At 31.2% G+C, this 19,876-nt stretch overlaps 1 protein-coding gene across 9 annotated transcripts in view; it reads left to right on the top strand.

Annotated features, from left to right (window-relative positions):
* LOC134695530 (uncharacterized protein KIAA2012 homolog) overlaps window positions 1-18,022 on the top strand; it is a 107,657-nt gene extending 89,635 nt beyond the window's left edge. For 3 of the 9 annotated variants that reach the window (XM_063556812.1, XM_063556813.1, XM_063556811.1), the window contains 5 exons: window positions 2,304-2,468; window positions 12,143-12,351; window positions 12,652-12,824; window positions 14,293-14,443; window positions 15,699-18,022. In XM_063556812.1, the coding sequence (XP_063412882.1) occupies window positions 2,304-2,468; window positions 12,143-12,351; window positions 12,652-12,824; window positions 14,293-14,443; window positions 15,699-15,945 (945 nt within the window). In that variant the 3' untranslated portion in view covers window positions 15,946-18,022. The remainder of the gene's footprint in view (window positions 1-2,303; window positions 2,469-12,142; window positions 12,352-12,651; window positions 12,825-14,292; window positions 14,444-15,698) is intronic. The other 6 variants (XM_063556817.1, XM_063556818.1, XM_063556819.1 and 3 more) reach the window with 3 other exon arrangements.
* Window positions 18,023-19,876: the final 1,854 nt, after the last annotated feature.

Raw genomic sequence — 19,876 nt, forward strand, 5'->3', positions numbered from 1 at the left:
TTCCCAAAAGAATCCATGAAATTACCTACAGAAGATCTTCATAAAGAACTCACACCACTCCATCTATAAAGAGAAACTTCCTTAAGAATGTACCCAATTGCATGAGGACGAACATTCAAAAGAAATAACACCACTCCCTAAGGAGAAAGTTCATCCAAAACCCACATCATTCCATAAACAGAAACTTTCTAAACAGCCCACACAATTCTCATACCTGCCAATTTTTTCAAAATGCCCATGGGGGTTTTGCGTGCAAGATGGCTGCCATAATCTTAAAAAACCTTCAAGGGGGCCTTCAAATATATTTTTATGATGTTTTTTTGGCTTCTTCAAGCTTTTGTAAGCCTAAATGCATTGTAAAATTAATTGTTTTGTTTAAAATTGTGGACAAAATTGCTCTTTCAAAATTTCAATTTGGGAGTCTCCATGGGGGAAATCCCCCGCAAATAGTGACAGTTGGCAGGTATGAATTCTTTAAATGGAGAACTCTCCAAAGAATCAACATTATTCTTTAAAGACAAACTTTATAAAGAGAAAACCCAATTCCAAAAAGAGGCGCTTATAAAAAAAAATACATCATTGGCTAACAGTAGTAGACAATGGGGGGATACGTGACTGTCTGTCCATCTGTTCCATTTTTGTTTCCTCACTCAAACTTGAGTTCAATTGCTTCATGCAAATTTTATGAAACTCAAGACACAAATCTAAGAACCATAACTTGCAGACAAAAAGTTTTATCAAAATTAGATTAATCATAATCATGATAATATAAAAGTTTTCAAGCGTGATATACTATAAGTTTTAAAAATGTGGTAAATCTTTCTTTTTTTTGCAACAGGTCAAAATGAAGGTAGATTAAACTTGAATAAAAATCAGTGTTGATTGGCTATTCTGATTGTTGAACTTTGTTGGTTTTTTGCTAGTATTGTAGAAACAGGCTTATTATTTACAGTTTCAGTTGAATAATAAGAGATTCGGGTATATGTCAATTGAGACAAGCTCGCTCCGATATTAAAGTGATTTATCTCTATCTTGTCAGATGTGGTCCTTATATAATATCCACATTGTTGCATTTGTGTACTCTAAATTTACTTCCATATTATAGTAACACATATGTAGACTACAAATGCAAATGCAAAACATTGAAAACATATTTACTTGACATTCAAAATGCTTTATAGGTCAAGTATGGTCTTTAACAAGGAGCCTTGGATCACACCAAACAGCAAGCTATAAAGGGCGCCAAAAATTACTAATGTTTCAAATAGGAAAACCATCTGTCTATTAATCTATATAAAATAGGAGAAACAAGAAACACGTATAAATTACATAAACAAGGGCCAACTACTGAACATCAGATTCCTGACTTTGGACAGGTGCAATCAAATGCAGCGGGTTTAAACATTTTAATACATGTAGGTACCAACCTTCACCCTTACCAGAAACATAATAGTGTAAAATCACGACATAGAAAAACAAAATGTAAAATTTCAATTGAAATGCCTAACAATCAGCATGGCATTTTTATTATCATTAATCTGAGTACCGGTAATTATTGTTACATTTTTTCATTTGATGTGTCACAAATTTTCAGAGGTCGAAAGTTTCTACAAGGTCAAAAGCTAGTACAACAAATCTAAGGAAATTTCAGTCCAAGGTAGTGGTGACAACAACACAGAATTATTTGTTTTCACATTCAAGGGAGATAACTTGTCACATTTGGCACAGAAAGTTATTAAAAGGGAGATAACACATCACTGATGTTGCACTTTCAATTTTGTTCACATATTTGAAAAATTCACATGATACACATAATCAGATTATTTTGTCTTTTTCAAAAAGGGAGATCATTTTGAGCTGTGACTATATTGAATATCATCTTCACTTAACTTTAAAGAAAGTGCAAAAGATCCAAAGTGTTTTTTTCACAACGTGATATGTGTTATAATAATTTCAAACATTTTCACTTTTTGTTCACAATCTCACAAAGTTCACAGTGATAAAATCGATATATATAATTCTTTTTTTTTTCTTTTTTCTCTTTTTATTTTCTTTTTATACAATATAATTATGTAAGGATAAATTTTTATGCTATGATTAGTTCAACAATATAGATTATAATATGATATAAGCAAATCACTATGGATAAAAACAAAAATTAGATAAAAATCTTTCAGATGGATTGAAGCAAAATTCGAGCAATTAAATTTCAAATATGAGATGAGACCGATTTTCAATAATTTTGCTTTGAGAAGTGAAATAATTTAACAAATCATTTAAACTTTTTATTTTGTATTTTATAGGAGTCAATTGCTGAGACTGCTAAATCGTCTGAGAGTGACTTTGAGTTCCACTTTGTACGTGAAACACCATCGCCGTCACCCCCACCACCGCCAAAAGCTCCGTCCACGATACCGTCGGTTGACGATGAACCAACAGATGATGACGAGAAACAGGATGGAGAGGATGTAAGACTTTTAACCGCCATTTTTAATATTTTTGTCAGATTGGGTTCATGGACTTGCTGTCATGGTGATATGTTCTTTGTTGCTATGGTGATAAGTTCTTTGTTGCTATGGTGATAAGTTCTTTGCTGCTATGGTGATCCAGCTAAGAGTTCCAGCTAAAATGTGAAAATAAATATATCTTTTCTGAAAAATTTATTTAAAACAAAAGTAATTTGTTGCATATTTCATTTGTTTCTGAGGAAACCAATAGTAAACTTCTAATATTATTAGTCTGCAGGTCAAGTTAACTGACCTTTTTTTTTAATAGACAGACAGACCATGGCTTTATGATACTGTAAATTCAGAAATTATTGCGAGGTTTATATTATTGCGAATAATGCGACTGAGTTGTAAACGCAATAATTAAAACTCGCATTTTGTAATATTTTAACTGAATTAAGCATGACTTTTCTCAAAATCGTAAAAATTAAAATCGCATTCAAGTGTAAAATGACAAAATCGCAATAATAAATGCACGCAATAATTTCTGAATTTACAGTAGTTGTTAAACGTGGCTTAACTTATGTAGTAATACACTTCTTTTAAACTACAAATATTTGAAATGCAGTTTCAAAAGGTATCTGTCAAAGGGCTGTTTTTGTCTGGTGACTGAGTGATATGATTTGGTGTAACTGCTATTATTTTTGTGTGTGACTGAGCTATTCTTTTCTTGTGTGAACAAGCAATTTGAATTCTATAAACCAAATTCAATAATTTCCAGGCAAAGAGGAAAACAAAGGTAAAACTGTAGATGACCCATATTTGTTTTGTAGAGCATATGAAATATACATGCTTTATTTATAATTTTATTTTAGGGTGGACAAAAGGTAATTTGGAATGACCTCAACAAGACCCTCACAAAGTGTGATACAATACACATAATCTTACTAATTCATATTCACATATTCTCCCATTGTAAATCTCCCATTTCAGAACTTGAATTTCCAATTTTTAAATGTATATCCGAAAGATTATGATAATATGAGGATCAATAATTGTTGTAGGGTCCAATTCTTATTTGTTTGAGTGAACCACAAAATTGAGTGTTCAAAAAAGTTTAAACTTTTTATACTTTATACACAATTTGTGGTTTGGGCTATTCCACTTCTGAATGTATCTGGGAGGGTAGGAAGGAATATCCCTACAACCAAAAACCATTTTTAGCTCACCTGGCCCAAAGGGCCAAGTGAGCTTTTTTCATCACTTGGCGTCCGTCGTCCGTCGTCGTCCGGCGTTAGCTTTTACAAAAATCTTCTCCTCTGAAACTACTGGGCCAAATCAAACCAAACTTGGCCACAATCATCATTGGGGTATCTTGTTTAAAAAATGTGTGGCGTGACCCGGTCATCCAACCAAGATGGCCGCCACGGCTAAAAATAGAACATAGGGGTAAAATGCAGTTTTTGGCTTATAACGCAAAATCCAAAGCATTTAGAGGAAATCTGACATGGGGTAAAATTGTTAATCAGGTCAAGATCTATCTGCCCTAAAATTTTCAGATGAATCGGTTAACCTGTTGTTGGGTTGCTGCCCCTGAATTGGTAATTTTGAGGAAATTTTGCTGTTTTTGGTTATTATCTTGAATATTATTATAGATAGAGATAAACTGTAAACAGTAATAATGTTCAGCAAAGTTAGATTTACAAATAAGTCAACATGACCGAAATGGTCAGTTGACCCCTTTAGGAGTTATTGCCCTTTATAGTCAATTTTTAACCATTTTTCATAAATCTAAGTAATCTTTTACAAAAATCTTCTCCTCTGAAACTACTGAGCCAAATTAATCCAAACTTGGCCACAATCATCTTTGGGGTATCTAGTTTAAAAAATGTGTGGCGTGACCCGGTCAACCAACCAAGATGGCCGCCACAGCTAAAAATAGAACATAGGGGTAAAATGCAGTTTTTGGCTTATAACTCAAAAACCAAAGCATTTTGAGGAAATTGGACAGGGATAAAAATGTTTATCAAGTCAATATCTATCTGCCCTGAAATTTTCAGATGAATTGGACAATCGGTTGTTGGCTTGCTGCCCTCCAATTGGTAATTTTTAAAGAAATTTTGCCGTTTTTGGTTATTATCTTGAATACTATTATAGATAGAGATAAACTGTAAACAGCAATAATGTTCAGCAAAGTAAGATCTACAAATAAGTCAACATGACCTAAATGGTCAATTGACCCCTTAAGGAGTTATTGCCCTTTATAGTCAATTTTTAACAATTTTCATTAATTCGGTAAATTTATGTAAATTTTTACCAAATATTTTTCTCTGTTGCTAATGGGCAAGGTTCATTTTAGATATAATTGTAAGAAGCAAGAACGTTCAGTAAAGTAAGAACTTCAAACAAATCACCATCACCAAAATACAATTTTGTCATGAATCCATTTGTGTCCTTTGTTTAATATGCACATAGACCAAGGTGAGCGACACAGGCTCTTTAGAGCCTCTAGTTAGATTATTTTGCATATCTGATATCTGTGATAGGTGCATACTAAAAATAGTCCCAAATTTAAAAATGTAACTTCACTTCCTACCCTCCCATATACATTTTAATGGAATAGCCCAAAACACAAATACGAAGTATCACAAAATAACAATTTGTTTTCCTCAATTTATGATAATTTGTATTCATGAAAATTGATAAATCAACAGTACACTGTGTTTTAAAAACTTGTGTTAATCTGTATTCAATTAATGAACTTGCATTGCCTTTTTCTATTCTCTTCAGGTTCTGAAACATTTAACTAATAAAGTTATATATTGGTTCAAGGGAAATAACTCTGAAATATTGTGTCAATTACCTCCCTTTAATGTTAAAAGAATGATTCTTGTTGCATGCTCTAAAAATAGGAGAAAAAATTATATAGACATGAACTAAAAATGTTTGTGAAATTTTCATCTTAAGGGCACAGCTATATTGAATTAGGAAAGACAATTTGTGGCTAATTGGAAAGTGAGCCTCTGAATGTTCAAATTCTATATTATGAATATGATTTTTTAAAATTTTTTACAACATTACAAAATCTTAAATATGTTTAAGTGTTCCAAGTTCAGCACTAGTTCTAATTTACAAAATTATTGGCCTGCTATAAAATTATTTGAAATTCAAAGATTATAGGAAGAAGTTGAGGTCACTGCAAATACTGGATATAATGAGAGTGAAAACATATTATTTGACTTTTATCTTTGTGTATTATTCATTTATTTTTTTACAATAATTTTTTGGTGTGTTTAGATAATTTTCCCTAGTAGGTATCAATATATAGATTGTTATATATATACCCAGTATACCTGATAGAATGTTGAAAGAAGATCTATATTATATAAATTGACTCTTTGACAAAAACCACCATGCAGGCATTGGTAGATCTAGGAGGGGGGATTCAGGGGTTGGAACCCCATCCCTTTTTTTTTTTTGCCAATCAATATGCATTTGAATGGGGACATATAGTTAGGACCCCCCCCCCCCCTTTTGTCCTAGGTTGGGATGGGACCCCTTCCCCTTTTTAAATGGCAGGCCTTGCTTATGACTAGTAAACAATTGGTTTAAAAATTATTGTAAGATGTTAGACAATTTAAAAAAAAAATGAGATTTGGAGAAGAAGGTTTTTTATTTGGTGCAGACCAGGGTATCTGACCGGTTCAGTATAATTGAGAGGCAAAGCCCAACCCCCTACATCTGGGGACTTGTATTGGATGAATTAATGTCCAGTGGCAAATATTTCAGGCATGTTCAGGACAGAAATTAATTAAAAAAAGGCTTAAGATACATGTTGTCTGCTCTATGGTCGGGTTGTTGTTGCTTTGACACATTCCCCATTTCCTTTCTCAATTTTACCAAAAGAAGTAGCAAGATTTAGAAGTCAAAGGGAGACAGACAAAATCATGGCAAAATAAGATGGAAAGATCATCATAAAACTGTGACCAGTCTCTAAAATACTACATTTGTACATATAAACTTGTACTAAGCAATACAAAGCATAACAAAAAGATCATGTATGCTCAAGAAGGGTAAGCAGATCATGTATGCTCAAGAAGGGTAAGCAGATCATGAATGCTCAAGAAGGGTAAGCAGATCATGTATGCTCAAGAAGGGTAAGCAGATCATGTATGCTCAAGAAGGGTAAGCAGATCATGTATGCTCAAGAAGGGTAAGCAGATCATGTATGCTCAAGAAGGGTAAGCAGATCATGTATGCTCAAGGAGGGTAAGCAGATCATGTATGCTCAAGAAGGGTAAGCAGATCATGTATGCTCAAGAAGGGTAAGCAGATCATGTATGCTCAAGAAGGGTAAGCAGATCATGTATGCTCAAGAAGGGTAAGAAGATCACGTATGCTCAAGAAGGGTAAGCAGATCATGTATGCTCAAGAAGGGTAAGAAGATCATGTATGCTCAAGAAGGGTAAGCAGATCATGTATGCTAAAGAAGGGTAAGCAGATCATGTATGCTCAAGAAGGGTAAGCAGATCATGTATGCTCAAGAAGGGTAAGCAGATCATGTATGCTCAAGAAGGGTAAGCAGATCATGTATGCTCAAGAAGGGTAAGCAGATCATGTATGCTCAAGGAGGGTAAGCAGATCATGTATGCTCAAGAAGGGTAAGCAGATCATGTATGCTCAAGAAGGGTAAGCAGATCATGTATGCTCAAGAAGGGTAAGCAGATCATGTATGCTCAAGAAGGGTAAGAAGATCACGTATGCTCAAGAAGGGTAAGCAGATCACGTATGCTCAAGAAGGGTAAGCAGATCATGTATGCTCAAGAAGGGTAAGCAGATCATGTATGCTCAAGAAGGGTAAGCAGATCATGTATGCTCAAGGAGGGTAAGCAGATCACGTATGCTCAAGAAGGGTAAGCAGATCACGTATGCTCAAGAAGGGTAAGCAGATCACGTATGCTCAAGAAGGGTAAGCAGATCATGTATGCTCAAGAAGGGTAAGAAGATCATGTATGCTCAAGAAGGGTAAGAAGATCACGTATGCTCAAGAAGGGTAAGCAGATCATGTATGCTCAAGAAGGGTAAGAAGATCATGTATGCTCAAGAAGGGTAAGCAGATCATGTATGCTCAAGAAGGGTAAGCAGATCCTGCTACACAGAGTGAACATGTTGTGCTGATCAGTGTAAGTCTCATTCAAAGATTAAATGATTAAATTGGCAATGGAGGAAAAGAAAGAAAAAAAAAGGAAATGTATGTTCTGAATAAGGCTGTCTTGTGTGTTCTTGCATAGGAAAAGCCCTCCATCTATTCATTCATTTTAGAGTAGGTACATTTTTGGACAATTATTTAAGGCTAAATATGATTTTCTTACAATTTTACACACCTATCTCCATACATGTCTTTTAACTTTCAAAATTTGATCAGTGTCACATCCAGTCCCAGTTTTTATTTCAGGTTCATTTTATATCATTAGTTTCCAATTTCTTGTCTAGCTATGGCTTTTCTGTCTGTTGTGGTACAAATCACCAAATTATCACTCAATCAAACACACCTAACATTTATAACATTTATAACCCTTTTAACTCAAACCACAATATGATAAAATTGAGAATGGAAATTGGGAATGTGTCAAAGAGACAACAACCCGAATAAATAAAAAAACAGCAGCAGAAGATCACCAACAGGTCTTGAATGTAGCGAGAAATTCCCGCACCCGGAGGTGTCCTTCAGCTGGCCCCTAAACAAATATATACTAGTTCAGTGATAATGAACGCCATACTAATTTCCAAATTGTACACAAGAAATTAAAATTTAAATAATACAAGACTAACAAAGACCAGAGGCTCCTGACTTGGGACAGGCGCAAAAATGCGGCGGGGTTAAACATGTTTGTGAGATCTCAACCCTCCCCCTTATTATACCTCTAACCAATGTAGAAAAGTAAATGCATAACAAACTGTTTTAACTTCAAGTGATCATTATAAACTCTTATAACATCATAAAACATGTATGTTTAGATAACAATTAACTTTATTATTATTCATAATTTTATGATACATAGAATATTTATTACACCTCGGTATAATGATATTTATCTAGGCCTTATATTAAATAAAAAGGTGTTTTTTTGCAAGTGGTAAATTCCTTTTCAAAAGGAATGATTATATATGAGCTTAGTCTGATAGAATTGATCTTATACATAAATAATTTAATTTTGGATGAAACGTGTCTTCTGATTGACTAATGTTGTTTTGTTTATCAGCTCATAGACATGATTTGGTCATGTGACTGTGACGTCATCAACGTTTGTTCATGGTTTACTCTGGTTAAAAATAAAATTTAGAATTAAATTATATAAAATGACTATCAATCCATCTGAGTTAACCAATTGAAGGTGGAACAAATTTTTAGTGTAACTGTTTGACAATGGAGTTGATATAAGAAAACTACAAACCAGTCAAAAATTCATCTTTTATTTGGTATTTGTATGTTCCAGAATGAATTATCAGTCTTGGACATGTATCGTTCATAAATATAGGAAGATGTGGTGTGAGTGCCAATGAGACAACTCTCCATTTAAATAACAATTCTAAAAAAAAACATTATAGGTCAATGTAGGGCCTTCAACACGGAGCCTTGGCTCACACCGAACAACAAGCTATAAAGGGCCCCAAAATTACAAGTGTAAAACCATTCAAATGGGAAAACCAACGGTCTAATCTATATAACAAAAAAAATGCACTTGCATGAGGTTGATATCTATCCAAGGTAGCTCATATAATACAAATCTTTTTAGTGCTTTAAAGAAAAAAATACAATCATACAATGTTTATAGGAACAAAATCAAATGTTTTATGTGTGGCCTTATCATATCAATTTTGAGTGTCAGTTCAAGTAGTGATCATAAAAATTCATATTTTAAAATACGAAACTTGTGTAGAACTAAGAAGATATTATCAAATTGGTTCAAAATGGCATACACATTTGTTTCCCTCAAAATAGAGGTATGATTATCTTCAACATTTTTACTTACCACAGAAAAAGTAAGCTTTCAATTATTATCATCATAATACATGTAGGTGTATGCCCACAGTAGTGAAGGAAAAAAAATATCATCATGAGTAGCAGATGTTACTGATAAAATCTTCATTTTCACACTAGTTAAAATTTTGACATTTATATTGAAAGAAAATTTACCGTGTCAATAATTGACTTGATTTGAATAAGGAGTTAATTTGTGAATACAAATACATATACTTTACATAAATTTTACATACAAATTAATTGTTTTATCTTAAAAAGCCAAGGACAAAGGTAAAAAGCATGGTTTTGAATGAATTTTTTTTTCTCATATTTTCACACATCATGACTTGCCTCCCTTATGTAAAGTTATCTCCCCTTAGAAATATAATTGGATTGCAATTTAAAATTAGAATAAAGATGTAGTGTAAAGCTATCGTCAATCAATTTCACACTGATTGTTGCAGTTATTTCACAAGGAAATAGCACCAACATTTTTGTTTATAGAATTTTTTAAACCAAACTTTAAAAAAAAATATATAATTTCTGTGTTATTTTTTCATTTGATTTTATTAATTTTTTCAATTCAATTATTTATACAATATGAATAAAGATATTATTATTATTAATAATATTATATACTTGGGAAATGAATCAAAAGTTGTAAACAAATATTGCTTCATGAAATTATCCTGTGCGTTAGGGGAGATAACTCAGATAAGGAAGCTTAAACTGGCTTAATGTACATACCCCATGTGGGGGCTTTAGTGAAATAAACTGTCTTATGTCTTATTATGACATGACATTTTCATTGACATAAGGGACATTAGTGCTCAAATTGCTTGTGCTTGACACAATTTTAATGATTTGTTAGATTGCATTACATTTTATTATGCTTTTGTGAGGTTTGAAATGATTAAATCACAACTTTGATAATGATTATACTTAAGCTAAAAATGTCTGCCTCAAATGCATGAACTTAATGAGGTAAGATACATTTCTGGATGGAAATACTTTTTGTTTTGCTGTTTAAGTAATTAAAATAAATGAGTGTCTGAGCTTTAAGTCAGACAAATGCATCGTCTTGAATATGCATGTCATACCCGTAGCCAGGGGGGGTTCGGGGGGTTCAGACGAACCCCCACTTGAAAACAAATAAGCACTGTTAAAGTCAATGTTCTGTTCAATTGTGACTGTTAAAGTCGAGTTTGTGAGTCCAATGAACCCCCCTTTGAAAATTCCTGGCTACGGGCCTGCATGTAATATTGTTGCTTGATATTCAACATAATCCAATAATTCAGTCAGAAATATGGCCGACCCTGGGTTTGTCCAAGATCATTTGCAGCATGAAAAGATGTTTCACTTTAAATTAGAGGTGTTATAAGCATGCATGAATTTAAAGCTTTTCTAAAAGTGCATTTTAATTTTCAGTTATTTAATTCTTTACAACAATAAAGCAAAGTATATTTTAACAATAATAAAGCAATATAAAATTTTATAATAATATTTTATTACCAATTTGATATAAATTTTTAATTTCTTTTGATAACATTTATAAACTTATAAAAAGAGAAAATGTGATGGGTTAAAAATTTCTCTTTTAAAATTTGTAATTGAAAACTGAAAATTTGAAATTAGATACTTAAAAGTCATATTTGTGTTAAGATTTAAAATATTAAGATATAATTGAAAATGATATGCCATGTCTGAAATTAAATGATTTAAAAATTATTATAATTTTATTGAAATAAAGTCAATATTTTAATTAAAAATCACATTTTAATTGACTACACCATTTCAAATAATAACTGTTGTAATATTTTATTACTGTGTGGCATGCAAGTTGTGAGAGAATGTTTAATTATTTAATATAATTGTAACGATTTGGTTTTTTGTCCCGGGATTTATGAGTTTTGAACAGCAATATACTACTGTTGCCTTTTTTTTTTCTGCACAAACTTGAACTATTTTTGGTGTGTGTGTGTGTTTTTTTATAATTTTTTATTTTATTTTAAACATGAAGCAGAAGGCGTTAGTGTATAAATAGAGATTTATGTATTTATATGATTTTTACATATAATTTTACTGGATAAATATTTCATTTGGTAAGTTTCACAGTTGCTTTACTTTCTTCTTTATTTTCTTCCCTTGTTGTTAGATATTTAAAAAAAATTATACTGATATTTATTCCTCAGTAAAAAAAAATTGGCAAATTTTTAGGATACTTTGAATTGTCTTCCGATTGTAATATGTTGAAGGGGAGATAAGTCTGATTAGGACTTTAAACTATTCAATATGGCTTAAGTTACTGTAAATTTAGAAACTATTGCGTGCATTTATTATTGCGATTTTGTTTTTTTAGACTTAAATGCAAGTTTAATTTTACGATTTCGACAGAAATCTTGTTTAATTCATATAAAATATTTCAAAATGGGAGTTTAAATTATTAATTGTGTTTACAACTCCATCGCATTTTTCGCAATAATAAAAACCTTGCAATAATTTCTGAATTTACAGTCTATCGATGATGTTTCATCAGGTTCACAATGCTTTAAATATGGTATGATTGGTCTTCAGAACAAGTTTGGATTAGACAGTTTTCCGGTTTATTCAGGGTTCGGTTTAATCAGGTTTCACTGTACTACCGATTCTTAAACTTTCAAATCATTTGTAGGATGAAGCAGCCAGATTACGAATGATTTCTAATCGTGAAGCCAGGGCGGCCAAGAGAGCCGCACAAGCTGCCAAGCGTAAAGAGGATGTGGAAAGAAAAAGAAGAGAGAAAGAAGAACAAGCAAGAAGGGAAAGAGATGAACATGAAAGGGCTGAACAACTTAAGAGAGAAATGGAGGCTGAGAGACGCAAAACACTAGATGCAAAACGGTATGGTTAAAATAATTAAGGATTGCAGAATTGACTCCCTTTGAAATGTATTTTTATCGCTATTTTACGAAATTTTCCTTGCTGACTGATAATTTCCTTTCTCAGCAGAGTCCAGTGATATAAAATTCTATTGCTAGAAACTAAGGGGGCACGTGGTGTTGTCAATAAAATTGACATGAAATTTCAACTAATCATTTGCCGAGGAACAGATTTTTCACTAGCGTGGAGAGCAATTATGTGTGAAAATAGCAAAAAAATTAGAGAAAATATCTTTTACATGTAATTTAAACACTTTTGCAGACAAAGAAAAATGGAAGAAGATGAAGAGAGAGAAAGAGAAGCACAGCAAGAAGAGGAGAAAATGGCCAAACAAAAAGCTGAGGTAGAGAAGGAGAGAAGAAGGAAGGAGGAATATCAACGTAAACTGGAAGAAATGAAGAGGAAACAAGCTGAGGAGGAACAGAAACGTTATGGTAAGACATACTGACTTAGTGTTACATTTCACATAGATGGATCTGTCGATGGTTAGTTGCTTAAGGTCCAGTGGCAAATGTTTCATGCACGTTTTGCATGAGAACAAATTATCTAGTGTGGTTTCACATAGATCAATCTGTCGATTATTGGTTGCTTAAGGTCCAGTGGCAAATGTTTCATTTATGTTTTGCATGAGAACAAATTATCTAGTGTGGATTCACATAGATCAATCTGTCGATTATTGGTTGCTTAAGGTCCAGTGGCAAATGTTTCATGTATGTTTTGCATGAGAACAAATTATCTAGTGTGGATTCACATAGATCAATCTGTCGATTGTTGGTTGCTTAATATCCAGAGGCAAATGTTTCATGCATATTTTGGATGAGAACAAATTATCTAGTGTGGATTCACATATATCTATCTGTGTGATGGTTAGTTGCTCAATATCCAGAGGCAAATGTTTCATGCATATTTTGGATGAGAACAAATTATCTAGTGTGGATTCACATAGATCTATCTGTGTGATGGTCAGTTGCTCAATATCCAGAGGCAAATGTTTTATGCACGTTTTTCATGAGAACAAATTATCTAGTGTGGATTTACATAGATCTATCTGTCGATTGTTGGTTGCTTAATGTCCAGTGGCAAATGTTTAATTTGTGCATTTTCTGAAATTTTTGCAGTCCTATAATGTTATTAAGTGTTGATATTGTTGAGAAGCTAATACTGTCATTTTCTACTGAAATTATCTCATTACTAACCATTTTTGTCAAGCCTTCGACTTTAGTCGAAAAAGCGAGACTTAGGGATCCTACATTCTCCGTCACAAATATTCAATCTGTGGTTAAAGTTTTTGAAATTTTAATAAGTTTCTCAAAACTATACTGGATTTCTACGAAATTTGGACAGAAGCTTGTTTATCATCAGAAGATATTATCCAGAAATTTTGTAAAAAGATAACTCCATTTTTTCTGTGTTTTACTTTTAAATGGACTTAGATTTTCTTCCAGTTAACATTTCATACAGTCTGCAGTTCAAGTTTTCAAAATATTTATTAGATTCATTAACTATACTAGATTTTTACCAAACTTGGACAGAAGCTTCTTTAAATCATAAGATAGTATCAAGAGGAATATTTTTATTGATTTTTTTCCTCATTTTTGTTAAGCCTGCGAATTACAGCAAAAGTAGGCGAGACACTGGGTTCCGCGGAACCCTTACAAATTTTTTGATTCAAATGAAAGGAACAACCATACATTGTCTAAATTTTATGTGGATTTAGCTTGAAACAGGAAAGAAGTGCTCGCCAAAACCTTGATTTCTACATGTTCTAAGCCTTATACATGTTCAATTTAATTTCAATTTCAGACATGGTTTATAATTTAGTTTTTTTCGTTTGTATGTCGATGAAAAATATTTAAGTGAAAAAATGAAAAAACTAAAAAATATTTGACATTGTTTTTGTAGAGGAGATGTTAGAGAAACAGAGAGAGGAAGAAGAGAGAAGGAAGGAAGAAGAAGAAATGATGGCAAAGATGGCGGAGGAAGAGAGGTTGGAGTATGAGAGAAAGAAGAAATTAGAGGAAGAGGAAAGGAAGAGAAAAGAAGAGGAAGACAAGTAAGATTAAGGACATACTTTTATTATTTTTTTCTCCAATTTTTTTTTTAAATCGTGACTTTTTTAGGCATAACTTAAAAGAGGGAAGTAATTACACTTTTGGGTATTCAGTTAAATTTTGTCTTGAAATGTACCTATAGTCTGACTCCAAATACCCTTTTAGCACCATACATTATTTTTTTTTTAATTTTGACTTTTTAGGCATGACTTTAAAGAGGTGTTTACACTTTTGGTATTCAGCTGAATTTTGTCTTCAAATGACCCTAGTCGGACTCCAAATACCCTTTTGGTGCCATACATTGATCTTTTTTTTAAATTATGACATACAGTATTTTTTTTTATCTGTAATGCAATATTTTGCTTAACTTGTGTGTTTTTTATTAGTGGCATACACATTTATATAAATACTTCTATGCCTTCCCTGAGAAATATTAATTATATTGTAAAAAGCCTTGTTAGCACTCTCACATGTAAGGATTGTTATCAAACTAATATCATAGGTGTGTAACTATAATGTCTCGAACAAATTTGAAAATCTGTGATTAATTATTTTAAAAGTTATGCCCATTGGAATATTAATTATCTTATTTAAAGAAATAATAAATGATTTTGTGATTATATTGGCAAAGAAACTGTGATTAAATGATTACAAAGAACACCAATGAGGGGCTTTCTGGATGGAATTAATATAATTAAAGTCATATGAAACCTCAAATTAGAAAAAAATATGCATATGTTTTTTATAACAAGATCGATAGTTTTCATTATTGAACTTATGTACATTTTCTTTTTTCTGAAGACAATTCTTAAAAGTGTCCACATTTTGAAGAAGTTTACTTTTTTAATTGCTTGCTTCCAGCAAGCAATTCATCGACATATTTTCCATCTGCAAAGTGACCTTAACGCGGCACTTCACTAAAATAATCTATTATCTGATGGTACATGTTAAACACGTGCTCAATATCCATGTTTCTTTGTTGATTGATTACTATAAGGGAACAATGTGTAACATTCGGATTCAAAACACAGCATTTAATGACCTGCCATACTTGTTTAAAAATCATAACAGACCGAGAGAAAAAAAAATGACGATTATACGATATATTTGAGTAAAAAATGATTAAATCTTGCACAGAAGACTAAGTTTATGATATATAAATGCATTGGTTCAAGAATTGGATAAACATTATTTTTCACTAGTCCCTCATTTCATATAACTTTAAAGAGGGTTAATTGTATTTTGATATATTTTTAGAATAAGGCGAGAAGAAGAAGCCAAGCGAGCAATGGAAGAAGCTAGAAAACTTGCAGAAGAAATGGCGAGGAAACAAGCTGAGATGGAAGCAAGACTTAAATTTAATCGAACATTACAAGTAGAGGCTCGAGGACTTGATCATTCACATAACATTACAGAAGCATTTGTGTTCTCATATTTTGAATTATTAAATTGGTTCGGGTTGGACGTCCCAGAATTTGAACTCTTGAAATTAAACCAATATTAGTGTTATACTTTCAATTATTGAATAGGTTTGACATAAAATTATAGTATATATGCCAATATACATAATTAACAGCGCCTGGTGATGTTTCATCGCCTGTTTTTAATTGGTTTGTGTTGGACGATTCAGAATTTGAACTCGTGAAATTAAGCCAGTATTTACGGACTAATTTCTATATTGAACTGGTTTTGGTTGAACACTACCGATTTCAAAAGTTTTTTAATTGAACTCTTGAAATTAAACTGGTTTTAGTGTCGCTAGTTTAAAATTGGTTTGGATTTTTATACTAAATTGAAATAGCTATGTCATTCTGGGATTTGCCAAAAAATCATTAATTCTATATATTTGAAAACTAAACCATTCCTCTGCTCTTTTTTTCATTGGAAATTGAGATCATATTTCAGAATGATGAAGTTTTGAAAACTGTGTTTAGGAGGAAACAATGTATTTTGAGATGGTCCCTATTTTTGTTACCATAAAGATGATCCAGTACAAAGAAAGCTTTTCTGTGATATTTTGTTGATTGTTAAAAAGAGTTATAGTTCTTGATAGCAGATATATTGTAGTAGGTGGCAGAACTTTTTCAATAAACTTGAAAAAAATATATTTTCATACTTTTAAAAGTGTAATAATATGACAACACAATATTGTAACCTGATGTGACCTTGAGAGGTTAAACAAAGTTATATTGTCTCAAATGGAAAGTTCAATTATTTTTTTATAAACCAAATTGTCTTTTTTTTTATTTATGAAAAATACACTTTATTTTGCATTTATATGATAATTAGCATTTTATGTGTATATTTTGCATTTATAATGCTTATTTATATTGATGATTCACATGCTTTTATTTATACTGTAGTTTTTAAACTTGCACACATTCACATGTTAAAAGTTCGGCCAATGGATAATTGTTGATGCTATTAGATGTATGATGAACAAGAAACTTTAATTTATTTTAAAAATGTCAGTATTTACAAAACATGTATTTTATATGTTATATATTAAAGGATTTAATATTTAGCTCTAAGATCATGTTAAAAAGAATTTAAAAAACTATTTAGGGAAATTAAAAGTTGAAATAAAAAGCCAATAGAATTCAGTGCCAAGTAACAAAAAAAAATTGATGTTCATAGTGCCAATTTAGTTTGCTTAATACATTTCATTGGTCAGATTTTTACTGATATTGTCCAATCGTATTGCTGCTCCTTGATATTAACTTTGTTGTTTATGAATCAATGTAATTGTTTATTTATCTACAGTTGGGAGCAGATGAAACATTTGAATGTGTTTAGAATAATCACCAGTATTTACCAAGTGATTATTTTGAAAGTCCAAATCAGCATCCTTCTTATTTTCAATTACTAGTAAATTTATTTAGGTTTGTAAATACAAATTACCTTCCGTGTTTGGGTAATTATTTTGAGTAGATACTAGAAAATTTCATAAAAAATGGAGAATTTTATGTTTATTTTCAGAAGGAACTTTTCTGTCATTTTGGGTACAGTACTTATCAACTAGCTCTTAATGCCTATCGCAAACCTTACATTCCAGTAAAATAGATTCTGAAACGAAAACATTTTAACACATGTTGGAAGTTGGTTAAACCATATATATATAATTAAGTATGTATCATCTGAACCTAACTGTATTGATGAAAATGTGAATGCAATCATCATTGTTAAGTAGTTTTTATAGATTTTATGTGTCTTATTGTTGATTTTATTGTGTAAAATGTTTTCTTTTATATGTAATCCGTCCAAAATAGAGTCTTTAAACACATTTTTCTGTAAAATTGGTTCTATCAAAATAATGGAAATCTATTTTTAGATTTTTATAATTTTTTTGTATTCTCGTACTGATCTGAAAGGGTACTTATCATTTTCATCCAAGAAAGAATAAGTGTGATGTCAGTATATTCTGAATTTCTGATGAAAAGTTTTTAAACTGAATTGGAAGAAATTTTTTTATGTATGGCTTTAAAAAAATTCTACCTTAATTTATTTTTAAATCAAAAACAAAATGGTGGTTATTTTTTTCATTTTTAAATTATTATTTTTTTATTTTTTATTCAGAAAATTCTATACTATTTACATTAGGAAAATCACCGTCCTTTTACTGTCATTATCTCATCACCTTTGGGGTATTTAAATACCTATTGCCTGACTAGTATAAAAAATAGCCAACACAATTTGTCCATTTAAATTGTATGATAGGTATTGTGAGAGCTCATCAACAGGTGGTCATTTAACTACCCAGTAAAAAAATATTCACTATTTCTAAAAGGTAAAATTTATATGACCGATAGCTAGCTTGCTTTCCTCATGCACCATGACCAATGTCCTGAATAAGATATGGGACATTTTAAGCCATTTCTTTTTGTGTCTCTAAATAGTCAAGATGGACATTTCAATCAGTGGATTTAGTTTATAAAAAAGGAGATATATGTTTGCTTCATGGTGTTTTTAATGTGGGATGTATTTTAAGTTTTTGATTCCTGAATGGAATTAAAGTGTTTGTGAAATGGATTTTTTTGGATATGTGAATAATTCTACAAGATGAATTATGTGTGGCGTAGTGTTTTCTAATGGGATATATTTTCATGTTATATTAAGATTCCTGACATGCCTGAAATGGAATAGTAGTGATGCTGAGTTTCATTTAATATTCAGGATCTACTTCAATTGGAATTACTGTTAAAAATTTATTTTCAATATATCAAAAAAAGTACAAATGGCTTATAGTGAATAGAAATTTCAGTGCTTTATTCTTCATTATGAAAGTGGGATATACCAGCAATGATTTATTTGTGATTGTAAGCAAAATAAATAAATTTACAATAAATATCTTTATTAAAAAGAACAAATATTGTATTTAATGTAAAATGTCCCATACCTAAATAGAATAGTTCATTCAGGACATTAAACATGAGGAAAGCAAGCTAGCTACATGTATCATTCATTTAAATTAGCTCTGTCAAAAACAAACCAGGTAAATAAATCTACAGGTAGTTAAATGACCACCTGTTGATAGTAGCTCTCACAATACCTATTGTACAATTTAAATGGACAAATTGTATTCACAATTTTTTAAACTGGTCAGGCAATAGGTAATTCTCGACCACAAAGCTTATTGGATAGGCACAGTAATAGAGATCACTTAAGAATGGTGTACTTATTTGTTTTCAGACATTCCAAAACATTAAGTTATAAATAGATTTATATTTATAAAAATCCTCTGCTGTTTTATTAGAGTCTTGCCATTGTTAAAGTGAAGCTGATTAAATGTAAGGGGAGATAATTAGTAAAGATTAATTTGCATAATATCAAATGTAAAATGCTGTTTACTTTGAAAAAAAATGTGCTTAAGAAGCTATTTTGGATGAAGTTTTGTAACTGTTAATAAAGTAAATATATTTAAGCTATATATTATTTATTTATACATTTAAAATTTTATGAATTTGTTTTCCGACAACTTTTCTAAGATTTTTAAATTAATTTGTACAAGTGTGATTTTAAAAACCACCTTATTTTTCAATACCAGTTATTCTTTTATTTCTATTTTTGTAATATTGTGTTAACCAATTAATAAATTTAATATATTTTTGGTCAACCTTAAATTTTAAGTTGAAAAACGCTTTTTTATATTTGAAAATTATTTTTAAAAATAAAAATTTTACATGTCAGTTTGGGAGGTGTCAATATAATTTATTTTACATAACTTTCATGTTTAAATCATTAATACACCTCTAAAAGATGTTTATGGTTCCAAATAAACTCTGTTTATGAATAATTTTGTTCTCTTTTTATCTCTAGGCTGATTGACAGGCATCTTTGTGCATTTTTTAGGTACTCCTGAATCCTCCAAATTCTACTTTAAATATGCCCCTATCTCTAGGCTGATTAACAGGCGTCTTTGTGCATTTTTAGGTACT

Source organism: Mytilus trossulus, chromosome 13 (genome assembly GCF_036588685.1).
Source record: "Mytilus trossulus isolate FHL-02 chromosome 13, PNRI_Mtr1.1.1.hap1, whole genome shotgun sequence".
Classification (NCBI taxonomy): domain Eukaryota; kingdom Metazoa; phylum Mollusca; class Bivalvia; order Mytilida; family Mytilidae; genus Mytilus; species Mytilus trossulus.